Below are 21,193 nucleotides of genomic sequence, written 5' to 3' on the forward strand. Positions count from 1 at the left end.
CTGAATGTCACCTCCTGTGGACACAGTTGAGGAGATTACCCATTGTTCTTGCCTTTCTCCCATTTCTAAGATGGGTGTAAATTAGGGAGCGGCAAAAACCCTGACTAGGTTCAAAGCAGCATGGAGGTGTTAGGAAGGACCATTAGAGAGGTTCCCTGCAAAAAACAACTTACAGTAGGTGTGTATAGTATTGCTAGCAAGCTTGGGCTTTGGTGGATCTTATTTCCCTGTCTCACACTTTTCACCTGGCTAGTTAAAACAACAGTGGGGCGGGGTGGGGGAAGGGGTCCTCCTACCCCCACCTGAAAATGGCTGCCAGCTCAGACGCTTCAGTCTAAGGGATTTAGGGCCCTCAAAGATTGTAGGTGAATAAAATCTGTTTTAGAAATTAATCAGCTCCTAAATTGGCCCAGACAATAGGGTTACAAGAAAGATACTGTGTGTGTGTGTGCGTGTTTCCCTTCTGAAAATTTGCAAGCATCTTCCTGGTGCCTACACTCTACTCAAAGTAATAAACATAGCTGTTCTTATAATTTATAATAAAGGAGATGCATTTTGGAATATATTTCGCTTGAGTGAAAGAAATCAAAATGTGAGACCCTAAATAAAGGGTCTCTTCTGAAGGTCTTTTTAACTCATTCACTTCTTCAGGGATTAGGAGGGTTGGGGTGCAAGAATGTGGCATCACGCACAGGCGTAGAGATTCGCGAACACAACCCAAGTTAGCCAAATTTGCATCTTGTAAAAGGTGGCCCCAGACACCGCCCAATTCCCTAACGTCCAACAGAAGAAAAAAAAAAAATCCAGACAGCCTCTGAAGCAACCATTGCCTCACCTGGATTCATTCGCCAATTCACGCCGCCCCGCCCTGTCCGCCCCGGAGGCGGTGGGCCAAGCTCCGTTCCCCTCTAGGCTTCTCCCAGACCTCTCTTTATGGTAGCGCTGAGACTCTCTAGCCTGGCTCGCCGCCCTCTCGCTGGTAGCGCCGGGCGGAGCTGAGAAGCCGGCTGCCGAGGCCCAGCTGAGACGTTGCGGGTGCGGCCCGGACCCCGGCGATTGAGAGCTCCCGCTAAAGGTGGGAAGGGCTGGGGGAGGCTTTGGGGTGGGTCGGGGGCGTGGAGACCGATCTCTGGGTGGGAGGAGGGCCCGGGCCAGGTGATGGAGGGCCCCAGGAGAGGAGGGGGAGCAGGTCGGACACGTGAGGGGGATTTTCAGCTGCTAGCTGTGGCCTCCGCCAGCCTGCCACTCTGCAGCGTTCCCCGTTTCCTCCGGTTCATCTGCGGCCCCTTGTGTCAAGGCCCAGTACGGTTTCTACCACCGCATCTGTTGACCCCGCGGGTCGTCGCCACCCTTAGGGAGACCTGGAGCCCTGCTAATTTTGATTTAGGCTTGTCTTATTTAGAGGAGAGCTTTGCGGCCTAGAGCCCCATCCACAGCTTATATCTCTGCTATTTGGTTTTTATTTTTTAAATCGGAGCCCTCGCAGCCCTAGCTGTTTGGTTGAGGCCGGATGCCGAATAAATAGTCTTCTTTCTTCCATTCCTGTACCGTGAACATGGTAGAGGCTCATATGATGTATCTGGTGGCTTGCAATATTCTGATACATACGTGAAGTAGGGGCGTTATGCATATGAGCACAGGGTTGAGGTGGGGATAATTGCAGGATCCTGAGCACCTAGTCACATTGATTTGGGCAGATTCAGCCTTCTTTGTGTGAGATTCTGGCAGTTTAGGAACATGTATTCATTCGAAAGATGTTATCTACTAAGTGCCAATATTGTGCTAGTTAGAGAAGTTACAGCTGTAACAGGACCCTGGTGATTCCTTGCCCTCACGGAGCTTAATACATAATGGGAAAAACTAACAAAGAAGAAAGCCTGTGATGAGTGCTATGAAAAGGGAAGTCCCTGAAGTTATTTACTCTTTTGCCTTGAGTGATAGAGAAAATAACACCATATAGCTCCTGTCTTCCAACAGCTGAAAAGTAATAGAGTAAAAGTTTCAAACACAGAGGAAGAAGGTCCTATAACAATAGTATTTGGGTAAGGCACAGCAGAAAGGTGAAGACGCTGGCACTGTCTTGAAGGATTAGTTAGCATTGCCTGGCTTTCCAAGCAAAGAGACAATATGAAGACATAAAATATAAAAGAACTTTGCTAGTAGACTATTTTGACCTGGAGTGTGTGACGTTTGAACAAGTAATGCCATGCTAAAGAGTCCAGACTTTGTTTTCTAGGAAGAGGTGGAAGTGTTTTCAACAGAATAGCTTACAGTTCAGTGTCACAATCATTTACCCAACTGTTTGACAGTTTTAGTATTAAGTACTGTTCGACAGTGTTGACCACATCCAGAATTCAGGTAGAATAAAGAGAGCTTTGCTCATTCATCTTAGTCTGGAAACAGTCTTTCAGTTGTTGAAATCAAGGGATTCTGTTCTCTTTGACGGTTTAGGACCATAGGAATAGAGAGAAATCACAAATGGAGTTTGGAGACCTGAAGGGTTTGCTGAATTGTGCCAAATGTGAGCAGTAGGCAGTATATAGATGGGTCTCATTGTTTTAATCCATTCATCCAGCCTATGTCTTTTGATTGGAGCATTTAGTCTATTTACATTTAAAGTGATTATTGATAGGTATGTACTTATTGCCATTTTGTTGCTCATTCCTGGTTGTTTTTGTGGTTCTTCTCTGTTCTTTGCTTCTCTTGGTCTCTCCCCTCATGTTTTGATGATTTTTTTTCAGTGTTATGTTTGCTTCCTTACTCTTTGTTTTTTGTGTATCTATTATAGGTTTGTGGTTACCATGAGATTCATGTATATTGACATATATATATATATATATCAGTTTATTTTAAACATTCTTGGCGTAAGTTTGAATGCTCTAAAAGCACATTTTACTCTTCCCCCCATGTTTTGTTTTTGATGTCATATTTTACATCTTTTTATTTTGTGTATCTCTTAAATACTTAATTGTAGTTGTAGTTGATTTTACTACCTTTGTTTTTTAACTTTCATACCTGTTTTTAAGCAGCTGATGCACTGCCTTGACTATAAATTTGCCTGCACCAGTGCAGTTTTTTTTTCATATATTTCCTTATTTCTGGTTATGGCCTCTTCTACTCAAGGAAGATCTTTAACATTTCTTGTAAGACTGGTTTAGTGATGATGACCTTCTTTAGTTTTTGCTTGTCTGGGAATCTCTCCTTCAATTCTAAATGATGTCTTTGCCAGGTAGAGTAATCTTGGTTGCAGGTTTTTTCCTTTCTGCACTTTAAATATATCATGCAAAGTTACTGCTAAAAAACCGGCTGATAGTCTTTCAAGAGTTCTTTTGTGAGGGTTCTTTTGTATGTGATTAGTTGTTTTTCTCTTTCTGTCTTTGAAACTCTGTATCTTTGACTTTTGCTGATTCAATTATAGCTTGTCTTGGTGTGTCTTTAGGTTTATGTTGTTTGGAACTCTCTGTGCTTCTTGAACCTGGATATCTGTTTCTTTCCCCAGGTTAGGGAAGTTTTCAGCCGTTACTTCTTCATATATGTTTTCTATTTCTCTTCTTCTCCTATAGTGCAAATGTTAGTGTGCTTGATGTTGTCTCTGAGGTCCCTTAAGCTCTTTTAAATTTTTTGCTTTTTGCTTTTCTGCTTGGATGACTTCCACTATTCTGTCTTCTAGATTGTTGACCCAGTATATTTTTCATTTCAGTTATTGTATTCTTCATCTCTGTTTGGTTCTTTTATATCCTAACTCTTAAGTTCTCAGTGTGTTCCTCCATTTTTCTCCCAAGTTTGTTAAGCATCTTTATGACCATTACTTTGAACTCTTTATCAGGTAAATTACTTATCTCTATTTCCTTAGGGTTTTTTCCTGGACTTTTATCTTGTTCTTTTTTTTTTGGAACACATTTCTCTGTCTCCTCCTTTTGTTTAACTCTGTTTTCCTATTAATTAGGTGAAACATCTACCTCTCCAAGTCTGGAAGACATGGCTTTGTGTAGGTAGGAGTGTCCTCTTTATGGACCGTGTGTGCCAGGCAGCTTTGTCAGGCTGGTTGGACCTGGAGCAGGTGTGGGCCAGTGTGTCCTGGAGCACGTTCACATTGGGACCACCCTAGTGGGGTGACTGGAGCTGGAGCAGGCATGAGTGGAGCAGGGGAGGGATGCGGTCCCAGGGCTTGCCATGCTCAGACCACCTTGGCAGGACAAGTGGAGCTGGGGGGTGGGGTAGCTGGGGCAGCATGAGTACCTGGACCATGATTCTGTCCGCACTATTAAGGTGTATGGGGAACACACAAAAAATGGCACTTTCTGGCACCTTGGACCCCAGAGACAGTTTCAGCAGTTCTCTGCCCATTTGGCAGACACTTGAGGGTTAGTAAATGGATTTCCTTCATCTAGAGCGTAGGTGTCCTTTAAACAGTTGCTTCTTTGCCCTGCTCTAATGTGGGCAAGTCTGCGTACAGGTCCCTCAGTGATATCCCTCCCTACTGAAGGTCCTCGTCAGGGTTGGGGTTCCCATCGATACCATGCCTCCATCTCTTTTATCCATCCCCTGTTTTGTCCCTCTATCACTTATCACTTGTTCTGCAGCCCTCAGTTCTTCTTTGGCAGGAATGGATCTGTATGTAGGTACAAATTCAGCGCATCTGTGGGAAGAGATGAGTTCAGGGTCTTCCTACACTACCATCTTTGACTGGAACCTCCCAAATGTTTTATTTTAAATAATACTATGGACCATATTTTTGTTTTAAGTTCACTTTATCTTTCTTATGGGGCCTGGGTCTTCTTGAGGTTTAAGACTATCCCACTTGGCCATTTAACCCTTCTGTTAGTACCCATTCAAGTGTCCTGTAGGTAGTTAGTATTTGAAGATAATGGGCACAAAAAGTTTCCAGTTGCCAGAGGCATGATTTGTGTGTGTGTGTGTGTGTGCGCGCGCGTGCGTGCGTGCGTGCGCATGCTTAGGACTGAAACTGCTGATTTGCAAAATAGGGGTGAAGTTATTTTTTTTTAATTAAATAAAAGGTAAATGGGGAAATACCTTACAAATTGTAAGACCCCTATACCGAAAAAACAAGACGTTTTTCCTGAAAGGGAAAGACTCTTAAAAATTGACCTAAAAATTCAGTGATTTTTTTTTTCGTTAAATTTCCTCTTAATGCTCTTTTTCCCACTAACTTGAAGAGTGATAACCAAGCACCACTATCTCCCTCTGCTTTTGTTTTGTTAGTGGAAGTGATGGTTGTGGTTCTGCTTTGACTAACTCCTATAGGAGGCCTGTGATCATGTCCTAGAACTTGTGTTATTAGGGAAACTTGCTACTGTCGTGGCCTTGTATGAGGTCACTCAGCTTCTTCAGTGCATCCAGCCTACGTACCATAGAGTTGGGTAATGAATAGCAAGAGATAGTGTTTAAAAGGTATTCCATGGAATCTATAAAAAACAAATAATTTTAAAATATAATGTTTAAAAAATGAACTCATAGATAAAGAGAACGGATTGGTAATTGCCATTGTCGGGGGTTAGGGTGGGCAAAATGGGTGAAAAGGGGGTCAAAAGGTACAAACTTCCAGTTGTAAATAAGTAATGGGGATGTAACATCCAACATGATAACTAGTTAATAATACTGTACTGCATATTTGAAAGTTGCTGAGGGAGTAAATCTTAAAAGTTCACATCACAGAAAAGAAACATTTGTAACTGTGGTGACAGTTGTTAACTAGACTTATTGTGGTGATCATTTTGCAATATATACAAATATTATATCATTACATTGTATACCTGAAACTAATATAATGTTATGTCAGGTAATACCTCAGTTTTTTAAAAAAGCTTATTCCCTAACTTGTCAGTGTTCAGATATATGAGGAGCAAATGCCTGTGTTTACTACCTAAGGTATAGAAGAAGGGGTCTAATAAATCTATATTTATTTCATTCTCTCTCGACTCTTCTGGGAGTGCTATAAAAATATTGGAAGTTAATCTTAGAATCACAAAACATACTCTATTTAGGTACTGAAGGAAAGTATTGGCGATTCTAAGGCAAGAGAAAATTGAAAATGCAGAACTTTTAAAAGCAAGTGTCAAATAATAAAATCCAGAGTTAGTAAGGAGAGACTTTATTGAAAGGGTTATTGCAAGAGGGGAAAAGGGATTATAGCAGTGGAGAGAATTCTCTGACCAAAAGTTTTACCAGCTTCTCAAGGGATGAGTAAACAAAGCCAAAACAGAACTGCTTGGTCTGATTGAAGATCCCAGATTGTTTTGCCTTGAGGCCAGCCTATTCTCTGGAGGGGTCCTTTGCTGGCTCTGGCTGAGGGTAGGCCAAAGTTCAGGGACCTAGGGGAAGGAGAGAAACTTAAAATATGTTTAACAAGCATTTTGTTCCAATTGATTATTTTCAAAAAGCAGTTCAGCTCATTATTCATAAATTTATAAATGAGACAATGGGAATTTGGAGGTCCTTTGTCCTGGTCATAGATAAACAAGGGGATGTTCTTAAGTCTTATGGAAGCCATATGGAGAGGAGTAGGAGCGTTTCGTGGCTATTCAAGAACCAGGAGCACAGGTCTCAGGTAAAATTTGACTTGTTAAAAAGGCATTTTACTATTTGAAGTGGAAAATAATTAAGTGTACAAATAAAATTCATTGAAACATTTATCCAGGAGGGCCTTAGGATACTCATTGACATTCAGGAATTAAAAAATCCTCCATCACTATGTGTAGTTTGAAAGCACTTAAAGACCAGTCTCATTTTTATCTGAAATTTTCCTAAGGCGGTAGGGGGAGTGGAAAACAAATCTAAATTACTCAGGTCTAAATGAACACATTTGGGGCTTTTTGTTTGTTACATGGTTTTCATCTTAACCTATACGAAGCTGGATTTTTTTTTCATTCCATCAAAGTGACTTGGCTGGAGCAAATTAATTTTTTCCTATGTTTAAAATATAATTTTCCACAAAAAAGGGAGAAGGAAGTAAAATCATGACTGTCACACAGATATAAAATTAGCAACACGTGGTTTTTGTTTACCTTATTAATGAGGGGACTGGTAAGATGTTATATAATCAGTTCAAATGACAATCAAAAGAACTGACACATTTACTGATCAGGAATATTGAAATAAATGAGCAAATAGAGGCAAAACTGTCTTCTTCCACAGTGGGCCAGGGGCATCAATTGTACCTCTACCAGACAGAATTTACAAGAATATAGACAAGAGTTGTTTTGCATTGCTGTTAGTTTTGTACAGTTGTCAGCTGTAAAATAGCTCAAAGGCAATGAAAGACTCAGAGCTCTCATGTAATGGGAATGTGAAAACCCTGAAGGTTGTACTCTTTAACAGTGCAGTTTTCCACTGAAGCAGGTATTTCTTTCTATACCTAGTTTATGAAATTTACAACTCCCCCTCCCCCCCTCAAATAATCTCCCCTAAGTGTCGGACTTCCTGGAAGGCAAGTACATGTCTGTGTGTGTGTGTTTCTTATTCTTTTTTGATATACTCTATAAATATAGAAGATGCTTGGTTAATGTTTTTAATTGAATTATCTAAAGCAGTGCATCTCAAACTGTACTGTGCTTACATATCACCTGGGTATTTCCTTTTTAAATGCAATTCTGATTCAGTGAGTGTGGGGCCTTCCTGAGATTTCTCTTTTCTATTTAATAATAAGTTCCCAGCTGATGCTAGTACTATTCAATAGTTCATGGACAGTAAATAGTAATGTATTTCTGACTATTAATTGAGGAAGATATTAGATAATCATTACTGGAGAATATGGCACCGTACTGCAGGTGAAGGGAGCAACATGAAGCTACTAGACTATCACTTGAAGGAAAAAAATACTAATTATGGGCCACATTGCCAGAGCACAGGCCAAAATGAGCAAAAGAAACAGTTGCTCGGAAACAGATCCAAAAAACTCTATAGCAGGGCTTCCCTGGTGGCGCAGTGGTTGAGAGTACACCTGCCGATGCAGGGGACACGGGTTCGTGCCCCGGTCCGGGAAGATCCCACATGCCGCGGAGCGGCTGGACCCGTGAGCCATGGCTGCTGAGCCTGTGCGTCCGGAGCCAGTCCTCCGCGGCAGGAGAGGCCACAACAGTGAGAGGCCCACGTATCGCAAAAAAAAAAAAAAAAAAAACTCTATAGCAGAACTTTAGCTTCAGAGAAGAGAACAGAAATGGGGACACTGGGAGATACAACAGGGGAGGAGCAACCAGAGGGGTGTAAGTTTTAGAAGGCAGGCAGTAACCACTGACGATCACTGCCTGAAATTTTGTGTTCCTTTAGCTAACCTGACTTTTTTTTTTTTTTAAAGCAATGCTTGAACGTAAAACTGCTTTGACACAGGTGTGTACACTTTTACCGTGACGGTTTCACTCAGGTTAGTGGTATCAATATGCCATTGAGCTTTAAGCAATGTGTAAAATATATTTCGTACTGCAACTAGTGATTTGTCTTCTGTCAGATGGGGCACTTTAATTTTTAACTGAGCAGGTCCTGTAATTTGTTCATAAGTAGTTCAGTTTTCTTTTAGCAGCAAATAAGAGGTGGAAGATAATGTGAAGCTGGCACCAAAGAGATCTCTATTTACTGGAATATGCAAAAAAAAAAAAAAAAAGGCATGGTAAATGAGGCCACCAGATTTAGCAAATAAAAATACAGGACGCCCAACTAAATTTGAATTTCAGACAAACAACAAATTACTTTTTAGCAATATTTGGGATATAATTAAAATTATTTATGCATTATCAAAAACTCAAATTTAACTGAGCATCCTGTATTTTATCTGGCAACTCCAATAGTAAATAATTCTACCCTAACAGTGATACCTGAGAGATGGCTTCTTAGAAAATAGCATAATTGTGCAGCAATTTAATTCAAGTGTTCCTCCATTATGTACTTAAAAGTACGCCAAGAGTTCAAAATGGTTAGAAGCCATTGTTTACCCAGAAGGGGATGTTTTCAAAGACTGATAGGGTCATGGCTAACTTGAAGGAAAAACAAATTCCGCTCTATGCTTTCCAACTAAGAGTCTAGATTCATAGTGGTTTATGGTTAATAAAAGAATTTATGCAATTGTGGAAGATGTCCAAGCAAATACTTACCAGAAAAATTAATTTAGTAGGAATTAATCATACTTCCCAATTTCCAAGAGCATCAGATCACTTAGAAATAAGGATTCAACCTCACCGGTATAACTTGAGTCTACTGATAAACTCTTGTGAATGACATCGTAATTTAGCCAAGATTAAAGGAAAATAAAGGAATAGAAGCCCCTAGTAGCAAAGAAAAAAAAAAACTCCCTAACGGGTAAAAATGTTTTATTGCCATGGACAGATAGAATTTCTAAAATAACATTTCCAAGTCACAAGATGCTTTTCCTATCAAATATGATCAGGGTATAACTTCTTGAATGCTAAGAAATAGTTTTACATTCAAAAAATCATATTATACATTAGTGTCTACAAATCGGTGACAGTTACCTACAAAGATAAAGAATCTGTGGCATTAATAAGACATTAGCAGTCTCCATACTGTGCTGTGGGGATAGTTGATCAAATTTCCTTCCTGTTAGTCGACTGTTAAGGAAGGTCAGAGCCAGATTTGTGACACTATCTGCTGAAGTTTAATACAACATAGTTTGGTGGTGGTGTTTTATAACCGTATCTCTGGCTTCTTCTTTTCCATTCCTTAATTTATCTTAACCCACTTATCTGTTAAAAGAAAACAAATAATTAGATTTATACAAGCATTTTCATCTGATGTGATTGGGACCTATACTTGGTAATTAAATTTTAAAAGTTGGTTAAAATATAATTTAAAATATACTCCGTTTTAATCAACTTTAAAATTTTTTAAGTTAAAACGTTCAAACACTTTAAATTCTGGGGTTTTTTGGGAGGGGTGGCAGTGGGGACCGTGTCTGGCCAGCCCTCATGTCCAGGTACTTCAGGTAACACTGCATTTCCCAACCAGGGCCAGACCAGGGTGAGGCAAGAGAGGCACCTATAGTGCAAATCTGGGTGGGTGCCCGCCTTCAGGGGCACGCCAGTGTCTTCTCCCAGGCTCAGCCCACTCTTGACCTCTACTCATCCCCCATAAATTCTGTTTTTTAATTTTTTAAATTTTGTATTTTAACTTAAGACATAGAAATGTATATTTACTCACCATTTTTTATTACATGAGACTACTCTTTTCTTTGTATATGGCTTTACTGATTACTGTTTCTCTCTGCAGAAAACATATCAGAAAGTATCTAAGCTTTCTAACCCTTTTTTTAATGTGGAGCAAAGCTTATAAAAACACTTGCAAGATTTCTGGATCCTTTACTTTTTCAGTACCTCGCCACTGCCCAGATTTCAGTGGTTCACATCTATTTTCAACAACAGTTTTTTCCTAGTGACTTGTATTTGTTAAAACTTGTCTTACGAATTCAACTAAATTTTTGTATTTGCTTTGAAAAATATTTAGTTATGAAAAATTTCAAACAGAGCACAGAAAATAATGAAAAACTTGTGTAGATACCCTTTTCTTCTATAAATCTCTCTTAAAAAAAAAAAAAAGTCCTTCCTCTTTAGAAGTATATATACCACAGACTTGGTATCTATTATTCTTAATGTATATTTTAGCATGTATTCAAGTTCTTATCCAGGAACAACACATACTATTGTATATGTAAAATTTTACGTGATATACTATATGTTCTTTTGCAGCTTTTTCACTTGTGATTATCTTTGAAATTTATTCAAATTGACTCATTTAATTCATGCAGGGTTTTTTTTGGTTTTTTTTGTTTTTTTTTGCGGTGCGCGGGCCTCTCACTGTTGTGGCCTCTCTCGTTGCGGAGCACAGGCTCCGGATGCGCAGGCTCAGCTCACGGGCCTAGCTGCCCACGGGCCCAGCCGCTCCGCGGCATGTGGGATCTTCCCGGACCGGGGCACGAACCCGCGTCCCCGGGCACGAACCCGCGTCCCCTGCATCGGCAGGTGGACTCTGAACCACTGCGCCACCAGGGAAGCCCCCATGCAGTTTATTTTTAACTGTCCTGTAGCAGTCCCTGTTGAGTAACCTACAATTTCTCACTCTTTACCGTTGGGTTATTTCCAATTTTTCACTGTCAAAAGCGATGCTGAAAGACTTTGTATGTATCATGCGCAAAGTCCTTATGCTCACATGGGACATACATTTCTCTGGCACAGACGCGTGGAGCTGAAAATGCAAGGCCCTGGGATGTGGACTTCTTCCGTTTTGCAAGAAATTACCAAAAACTCTAAAGCAGTTGCAGCAGTTTACATTCCTACAAGGTATAAGGAGCATGTAAGAATTGGCCACACTTTTGCCTTCACTATGTTACCAGATTCTTAAAATCTTGCCAAACAAATGTTTGAGAAGTGGTATTTCATTTGCATTCTCCTGATAACTATGAGGTTAAAGACCTGCATTTGTTGGCTGTTTTGTTCTCTTCCTCTGTGAATTGCCTGTGTATATTTGTTTCATTTACTAATGGGTGGTCATTTTCTAATTGATTTGTAGAAGTCAGGGTTTTTTTTGTATATTTGGAATAATAATCCCAGCAACACCTATCCAGTGTGACTTCTTTTCCCTTCCTTAGAGTTATATAGAAATGTTTAATTTGGACATAAAATCAAACGTGTCCATCTTTTTCTTTGATATGTCCTTTCTTGTTTGAGAATTTCTTCTCTACCCCAGTGTCACAAAGTCTTCTGTTTTCTTATAAACATTTTTACAATTTTTCTTTTCAAGTTTTATTTTATAATAACATCTGGAATTGACTTATGTTTGTGAGAAAAAGATTTTAGTCTGTCTTTTTCCATATGGTTAGCTGGTTGTCCAAGCATCTTTAATTAAATCTTTCTCCCATTAATGTGTTATACCTATTTTTTTTTGAATTCTATCAACCATTTATTTATTTACATCTTTATTGGAGTATAATTGCTTTACAATGGTGTGTTAGTTTCTGCTTTATAACAAAGTGAATCAGTTATACATACACATATGTTCCCATATCTCTTCCCTCTTGCGTCTCCCTCCCTCCCACCCCTCCAGGCGGTCACAAAGCACCGAGCTGATCTCCCTGTGCTATGCTGCTGCTTCCCACTAGCTATCTAATATGTGCCACATCTTCTTTATCCATTCATCCGATGATGGACACTTAGGTTGTTTCCATCTCTGGGCTATTGTAAATAGAGCTGCAATGAACATTTTGGTACATGACTCTTTTTGAATTATGGTTTTCTCAGGGTATATGCCCAGTAGTGGGATTGCTGGGTCATATGGTATTGATTTATAATACCACATGTCATACACCAAGCCCTCATCTTTTCATGGATCTGTGTGTCTATAGTATACTGATACCACACACTTTTAATTATAATAGCTTTATAGTAAATAATTTTTTTGTTTTCTTTTCCTTCAAGATTATCTTGGCTTTCTTGAACCTTTACTCTTCCATATAGACCAGCTTGCTAAATCCCAGGGGGTGGGGGAGTTGTGGAATACCTGGTGAAATTTTGATTGGAATCATATTGAATTTATAGATAAATTCCTAGAAAATTGACATCTTTACTGTAGTCACACTTGGCATGATTAATTTCTACATTTATTTAAGGTTTCATTTGTCTTTCTGTTTGATCGCCTTCTCCATAAAAGTCTTACATATCGGGCTTCCCTGGTGGCGCAGTGGTTGAGAGTCCGCCTGCCGATGCAGGGGACACGGGTTCGTGCCCCGGTGTGGGAGGATCCCACATGCCGCGGAGCGGCTGGGCCCGTGAGCCATGGCCACTGAGCCTGCGCGTCCGGAGCCTGTTGCTCCGCAACGGGAGAGGCCACAACAGTGAGAGGCCCGCGTGTCTTACATATCTTTTGTAAGATTTATATATCTTATAAGATATCTTTGTAATGTTTTTGTTTCCAGCATGCTTGCTGAATTATCTTACTGGTTCTAATAGTTTGTCCATTGAACCTCTTGTATTTTCCATTTAGATAGTCATATCTTTGAGTAATATTTATTTCTTCCTCTTCAATCTTTATATTGAATACCTTTTAATATGGTGTTAAATGGAAACTGTGATATAAGTATTCTTGTGTAGTTCTAACTTTACAGAGAATGCTTCTAATGTTTTATAATTAAATAAAATAATGTTTTTGTAGGATCTTGGTAAATGTCTTTCTATTCCTTGCTTGCTAAGAGTTTTCTTTCTATTATGTAGATATTGGATTTTATCAAATGCTTTTTCAGTTTCCCAGATAAAAATTTTGCAGCACAAATCTGACTCTTTAATGTTTTCTCTAGGGTGATCTGCTAGACAAAAATCAAAAAGAGGAAATTTGCTAGAATCAAAAATGATGGATCCATGTTCAGTTGGAGTCCAGCTTCGTTCCACAAATGAGTGCCATAAAACCTACTATACTCGTCATACAGGTTTCAAGACTTTGCAAGAATTGTCATCAAATGACATGCTTTTACTTCAACTTAGAACTGGAATGACACTTTCTGGAAACAATACAATTTGCTTCCATCATGCAAAAATTTACATCGACAGATTTGAGGATTTGCAGAAGTCATGTTGTGACCCATTTAACATACACAAAAAACTAGCCAAAAAAAATTTACATGTAATTGATTTAGATGATGCCACTTTTCTGAGTGCAAAATTTGGAAGACAGCTTGTACCTGGTTGGAAACTTTGTCCAAAATGTACACAGATAATCAATGGAAGTGTGGATGTTGATTCTGAAGACCGGCAGAGAAGAAAACCTGATTCAGATGTATGTATAGTCATTTTTTCTCCATTACTTCTACAATGTAGGGTTATAATTATAAGGAAATCACATTTATATCACTATTTATTACAGTTGAGCCTTGAACAACACAGATTTGAACTGTGCAGGTCCACTTATATGTGGATTTTTTTCAGTCAATACAGTACTATACAATCTGTGGTTGGTTGAATCCAAAGTTGCAGAGGGCCAACTGTGGGACTTGAACATCCTAGCATTTTGGTATCCACAGCGGATCTTGGAACCAGTCCCCCTCAGATACCAAGGGAAGACCGTACACTAACTAGCAGGCAGTGAATATAAAGTTGGGGAGGTGAAAATAAATGGTGTTTCTAAATATTTGTGTAAACCCAGATTGTTTGGTAAAGAAAGTTGGCTTAGGAAAAGAATAACATAATATTCCCAAGACTTTCAAGCCATAGCTCCTAGTGCTAAGACATTCTGGCACAGCCAGGACTTAACCATCCTAGCTCCTTTTCTGATACCAAAGTAACTCAGTAGGATATGCCAGCCAGCAAGGGCCTGAAATGTAGCAGGATGAAGTCCCCTTTTTTTCTGAAGGACTTGAAAACTGCTGCTTTAAAAGGAACTTTCAAGAAGTGACTTGAAATAATTGTTTCTTATTTCAGCCTTTCTTTCTGCTTTGGCACTATCCCATTCTTGTTTGGGATTTTAAGATGCTTGTGAATTTCCTTTGCTTCTAGCTCTCAATTCTTACTTGGTATGGTCAAGACTAATTTTAGGACTCCCTACTGTCAAAAAGCATACATTTTTACATTGTAAGCATTAATTATTTTATAACTCTCTTCCTTAGTCACATGTTACCTTTAAATTATTTAACCGTATCAGAATAACTTAAGATTTCATAAAGCTGTCTCTGGTGCAGAACAAGGACTGGTACATCAAAGGAGCACTTCTCAAATTTTCTATTTATAAGCAATTTATAATTCTTTCTGCTGGCATATTTTTCTCAGTTTTCTCCTTTTCATTATATTAATAAACCAAATTAAAATTTTAAATTACCTGTAGTGCTTTTCCTTCGTTATCCCCTCAAAGACATATCTACAGGACCCAATGTTATCTTGCAGTTTATACTAGGTACTTGCTGCTGTCACTTTAGATGTCTTCTCCACTTCATTTATCTATTGTTCATGTGGAATGTATCACATAAACCTTTCTTCCCCCCAGATAATGAAGTTAAACTCTTAACCGTCAAAATTTTGTTTTACCAATTTTTTTAAAAGGATTATAATACTGTTACAGAACTTGAAACTTTATTACTTCTCAGCTTTAAAAATGTATGTAATCGAAAAAAAAAACAAAAAAACAAAAAAAACAAAACAAAACAAAAAATGTATGTAATCGAACCTTTTCCTAAGGACTCAGGATCATTACTAGGAGCCTGTGCTGTGTGCTGTGGGTTATACAGCAGTTTTGCTGCCTTCTCTCCCATGTTGGCAGCAGCCATTGCCATTTTCACTGTGCCTGTCCTCCTCTCCTTCTAATATGCCAGAGACTAAAATTAGATAATGAAAATATCATAAATAAGTTAACCAGTAAACTTTGAATATGGTCCCGGACCATGGGCCATAAATTTTGCAACATAATTTTGCAACATAAATTTTGTTGCACTTGGGCACTAAAACCCTTTTTTTTTTCTTTTTTGTGAGTTCCAGACTGTTTTCCAGGCTAAGGAATAATCTAGATTAAGATTAAGTGAAATATTTATGTATGGTCGGATATTAAGATTTGAGTTGATAATTTGTTTACCTTTATTCAGGGAAGAACTGCTAAAGCTCTGAGGTCATTACAATTTGCAAACCCAGGAAAGCAAACTGAATTTGCTCCAGAAACTGGTAAAAGAGAAAAAAGAAGGCTTACAAAAAGTGCAGCTGCTGGTTCAGACAGGTAGGCTATGTGTTATTTAAGGTATATGTTAACTTGCTTCACATCTGTATTGTTTTCCTATCTTTCTCTTAAGTTTTGAATGTTTCTGGTTAGATATTTTAAATTCGATAATCTGGAATTAGTAAGAACCTCCAAGGGCCTCATAGAAAATTAAGGCATCCCCTTCCACTCTAAAAATTTATTTCTAAGAAAGTATCAATGAAGTGAACAAGATAACATTTTTGACACAATAATTAAAATATTTTAAACTTATTATACTTCTCTTTTTGTTTTGTTTTTGGCTGCGTTGGGTCTTCTTTGCAGTGCGCGGGCTTTCTCTAGTTGCGGCGAGCGGGGTCTACTCTTCGTTATGGTGTGCGGGTTTCTCATTGCAGTGGCTTCTCGTTGCAGAGCAAGGGCTCTAGGCGAATGGGCTTCCATAGTTGTGGCATGCAGACTCAGTAGTTGTGGCTCGCGGACTCTAGAGCACAGGCTCAGTAGTTGTGGCGCATGGGCTTAGTTGCTCCGTGGCATGTGAGATCTTCTGGGACCAGGGCTCGAACCCGTGTCCCTTGCACTGGCAGGCGGATTCTTAACCACTGCCCCACCAGGGAAACCCTATACTTCTTATAGCTAAAATAATTCACTTGTTTGAAAGCACTGATATATAATCAGTATGTCTCTGCTTTATAGGTGGCAGCTAAAAAATAAATTTTATGAGAATATAGGTTACTTTTTATTTTTTACATGTCTAAAATAGAAAGTTACAGTACAGTCAATAGAATGAACAAGAAAACTAAATTGTTTAGAATATGACTTTTTAAACTGAACATTTCTAAAATGCAAATTAACAAAGAAACATTAGTGTAATCATTCAGAATTATTTTCCACATAGGCCATTTATTCCATTTGTGAAGGTTTTCCATTGAATCATGTAAGTGTTTTTAGGCCAGATTTGCTAGAGTCCATTAAAGAACAAGAAACAGATTAACTTCAATATAAAAAACAATTGGATAGTATACTGTGATAAAAATCTGTGTTCACAAAGCAGTAGATAGATTGGCTGCTAATAAAATGTACCACTATTACCTAGTCTTTTTTGTTTTTTGGTAAGGAAAGGGTAAATAGTTTTAACAATTATATTATTGTTTTTAGACACAGTTCTTGTCCATTCCTTTGGATATGTTTCAACACTTTACAGTGAGGTCTCTTCTTCTCACAAGGAGCTCATTAGCTATCAATTGTAGAGTAGCTTTGAGTTAGGTAAGCCATGTATCAATTTGGCGGGGTTTCATCCCTAATTCAAAACATTTTATCTCCTTAAGTTTTTGTCATTAACTGTTTTCAACTAAATATTCAGAAATAATATATTTGTGGGGTGTAACACACCTTGTGTTTTGTATTACAGACAGGTGATCCCAGCGAAGAGTAAGGTCTATGATAGCCAGGGTCTCCTGATTTTCAGTGGAATGGACCTGTGTGACTGCCTCGATGAAGACTGCTTAGGATGTTTCTATGCTTGTCCTGCCTGCGGTTCTACCAAATGTGGTGCCGAATGCCGCTGTGATCGCAAGTGGCTATATGAGCAAATTGAAATCGAAGGAGGAGAAATAATTCATAACAAACATGCTGGATAATTTGTGGTATCAAATTACGGGATCTTTAAAGTTCCTTTCTCTATTTCTAAAATTCTAAGGTACCTTTTAAAGTTGATTGCCAAGTGACAAACATGCACTCAGTGTGCACTAATGTTGCTTTTAGGGTGCTTTAAAGTAAATTATTTGATGTAAAGTTTGATGGACTATTTATTACTCAGCAGTCAGCTTCAAGCCTGTCTGGGTCAATGTAAACAAGCAGTGTATAGGCAGTCCTCAATTTGCACAATTCCCAGGTTCACAAATTTCCATGACAGTGATTTAGTTAAATAAGCCAGTTGCCTAACAGCACAAATTTCAGTCACCATGGTATATTAATTGTGAGTATTTACATGAAGTACAAACTTCCTTGCTAGCTCTTAAGTCCGCAAATCACTATGCAAGTAACAGATGTGCTTCAAGATCAGTGATCAATCACGTTACTTCTCTCAAATTCTGCAAGTGATTGGTCACTGCACATCTGTTACTCAGTTTGCTCAGACAGCAAAGCACAGAGTTGTGTTGACTCCTGCCACCCATGTGACATTTTACAAAGTGGATAATCAGAATTGGCCAACAAAGATGAAAGTGCAGAGAAGAAATGAAAATGATAATGCTAGAAGTGTGACTTGAATTGAACATACATAGAGTTGTAGAAGAAATCACTGATCATGGGAATATTGACACTGCTGCTATTCCAGAGCCTCTAGATATGCAGCTAGAGGAACTCAGTGAAGGCAAACTTATCATCATAAATGAGAAAAGGAGGAACACGTCCTAGAGGAAGTGATGGTAACAAACTTCACATTAAAGGAAATTACAGAGGTATTTCACAACATTGAAAGCACAAACGATAAAATGGTGGAAGCTAATCTAAACTTAAAGGAGTCTGACAACTTGCAGTGGTATAGAAAAGATGCTTACCCAGTACCATAAATTACTTGACAAAAAGGCAAGTACTCCTGATTAGTTTTTTACAATGAAATAACACTTTAATTTTCAGTGCTTCTAATATAAATTACAATGTACTAAGTATACTTTTTTACAATTTTTTCATTTTTTTTATGTTTATAACTGACACTTTTTAATATTTTGACAAATTTTTTTCAAGGTCACAGAACAATAATAATTTTCCCCATTAATTATTAAGATTACTTTGATTGCCATTTTTATGGTCCCACACTACCGCCCATGCAAGGCAAGGACTACCTATAGGTGAGAATAGTACCTACTTCAGGAAAAGTTAATTTTGAGACAGCTAAGTAGTTGAACTATTTTGGAAATAATCTACATAACTAAGTACTATAATACATCATTTCTTCTCTCCACTTATTCTTTTAAAAAAAGTTTTAATACTGTAAACCTTTCATTGCTTAGACTGTGTTCTTGGTGAAAATTTGTGCTTGGTGGCAAAAATCTATGTATAAAACATGGATATACATACAATATATAAGCAGATATGCATTATATCTGTGGTATTTCAATTTAATAGGGTGTTGACTAGGATTAAAAGGGCTAAAAACAGCTCCTTAATGGAGTAATAATGAAACAAGGTAGAGAAACACTGGTTGAGACAGAGTATAAATTATTTGGAAATTGATTGAATCTTGAGTTGGAATGTGTATGGGTACCCTTTGGAGGGTGGGGGTGGGTGGTAACTTCTCTCTGCTCTTTTTTTCAAGACAGCTATCCGTCAGTCTGTCTAAAATTTTTTATTGTCTAGGACACGGCCTCTAAACTAGCTTTTTATTTTCCTTAAGTATAGTACTTCAATCAAATGAGCTTTTAGCAACTTGAAATACTTTTAGCTGTTGAAAATAGATTTATACAGCCAATTTGATTAATTGACCAAAAGAGGTTTATTTTTACTCCTGTATACTTTTGGTATCTGTTTAAAATGACTGGTTTTACTTTGATGGAGTGCCATTTTCAACCATGGAATTAAAATGTCATTTTTAAGTTAGAAGTGTTTACCGACCCAATTATTGAAATACAGTTTATCAGTTCCTTGACTGACATGTTTCAACAGAGCACTGACAAAAAGAATATTTTGGCTTTCTATACTTAAATCAGATGCTAGATTCTTTTTTTTCCTGAATTAAGGAAATATTTTATCACAGAAGAGACGAACACAGGCTCCTAATTTTATCTGAACTTCTAGGTTATTAGACCTTCTTAGTTGAGTTACTGCCATCATTTTTTTGCTTCTAAATATGACTTAGTATATTGCTTAAGCTCTTCGTAGGAACAAGTTAAAATCGTAGCTTTTTTGTTTGTTTAAAACAGGAACATATTTTCAACAAAATAAATGACTTTAAAATTCAAATTGTTATATTTCAACATTCCTTAGTAGAAGAACATTTCTCTTATTTTTCAAAGATGATAAATTTTTTAAGGGAAACTTTCTTGAACAATTTTGCAAATATTTGTTCATTATGCCTATTTAGGAGACCAAACTTTTAGTGAGCATGCAAAATGTTTACAGAGAAAGGTATATCTGATTTGGAGTAGGCTGTAATGAAAGCTGTGTTTCAGAAAAACTACATCACAAGTCCACTTATGTTAATATAAAATTACAGTAATATAGAATACAATGAAATTGTCTAGGTCCTTTTTGTACTTTGCGTAAGTATGATTCAAAGTGGCTAAATTATTTTAAAATGCTGTTAATCTGAAAGCAAAAATAAAAGTTGTATGAAACGCGTAGCTTTGGCTATAGGTGGGTCCTGGTTGAAAAGTTAACATAAGACCACAAACGTTGGTCTTCCACAGTGTTGGTCACAAATGTTAGAGTGAAAAATGCACGTATATATTTGAATAAAATGAGTGGCATCCCAGTGATCTTTTTCCCATTTGTCTTTTACAAGTATAAGAAAATAGCTACTTATCTTTGGAATATTATATATGAGACTCTTCTATTTTTAAAAATATTATGTCTATTTCTAGATAGCAAGCTGCTCTACAACCTGACAGTCTATTCTAAAACTGTTTTCCTGGCGTGGATTCAACTAAGTAATTTTTAACAGATGTATTTTGAAACATGCATACATATATATACATATAGAGAGTGATTTATTCAGAGAATATAACTTATAGTAAGTTCCAGCATGGTTCTTAACTTTATGGAGGTCAAAGACCCCTGTGAGAAGCTGATGAAAACTATGAACTCCCCAGAAAAATGCATTTGAGTACTCATAAATATTCCACGTTCAGAACCCCTGAACACGTATTGAAGTACCTGGGTAATAGGCATTTTCTGTAAACCATTTGATGTTTCTTTTTAAGTGAGGATGGCTGTCTAAAGTGTAGTTTGGTTTTTTATGTAATGTTGTAGGTGGGTTTTGTTAAGCGAAATCAGAACGGTTCAGTTCGTTAAAAGAGCTCTTGCTACCCTGAAAAGGCTAAATCCCACCGTGGCCCACCGCTCCCACCTCCAAAAAGGTAATTACATGTCAAGTAGCAATGCAGAAAACTGAGGTGTCTTACATGGACTGAGCTTTTGTAATTAGAGATTTTCTTGCATTATGGTTATGCTGTTAGAAATAGCTTAGCATCCTTGTACAAATTCATGCGACACTGCTTTAGTTTTTGCTGACATCTGCTGGTATTTTCATGAAAATAAACTCTGTTGCTGCTACTTAATGGTTAATCTCTTTGCTTATAAATTAAACTATGAACACTGGTAGTTACATTGAAGTGGGATATTTTTTAAAATTCTCAAAGTAGAATGGCTTCTCTTTTTAGCATTCTTAGGTCTTGCCCAGCAGCGGTCAACAAATTTTTAAGAATATGAGTGAGGATATGAAAATATACATGGACACTTCTGGGTTTATTTTTATTTTTATAAAGTTGGAGAGACTGTGAAAAATAAT

The 21,193-nt window shown here is 37.8% G+C and overlaps 1 protein-coding gene across 5 annotated transcripts; it reads left to right on the plus strand.

Annotated features, from left to right (window-relative positions):
- Window positions 1–964: 964 nt before the first annotated feature.
- ARL14EP (ARF like GTPase 14 effector protein) lies at window positions 965–20,958 on the plus strand. Of its 5 annotated transcripts, none has more exons than XM_024764624.1 (6): window positions 1,005–1,075; window positions 8,315–8,380; window positions 11,199–11,303; window positions 13,313–13,788; window positions 15,581–15,708; window positions 17,096–20,958. In XM_024764624.1, exons 4-6 carry the CDS (start codon window positions 13,363–13,365, stop codon window positions 17,322–17,324), a joined length of 783 nt encoding a protein of 260 aa, XP_024620392.1. In that variant the 5' UTR covers window positions 1,005–1,075; window positions 8,315–8,380; window positions 11,199–11,303; window positions 13,313–13,362; the 3' UTR covers window positions 17,325–20,958. The 5 variants fall into 5 exon arrangements, with proteins under 5 accessions (XP_024620390.1, XP_024620391.1, XP_024620392.1 ...); XM_024764621.1 differs by having other exon boundaries at window positions 1,007–1,075; window positions 8,315–8,346; XM_024764623.1 differs by lacking the exon at window positions 11,199–11,303 and having other exon boundaries at window positions 968–1,075; window positions 8,315–8,346.
- Window positions 20,959–21,193: the final 235 nt, after the last annotated feature.

The sequence above is a fragment of the Neophocaena asiaeorientalis genome, unplaced genomic scaffold (assembly GCF_003031525.2).
Source record: "Neophocaena asiaeorientalis asiaeorientalis breed wild unplaced genomic scaffold, Neophocaena_asiaeorientalis_V1.1 scaffold230, whole genome shotgun sequence".
In the NCBI taxonomy this organism is placed as follows: Eukaryota; Metazoa; Chordata; class Mammalia; order Artiodactyla; family Phocoenidae; genus Neophocaena; species Neophocaena asiaeorientalis.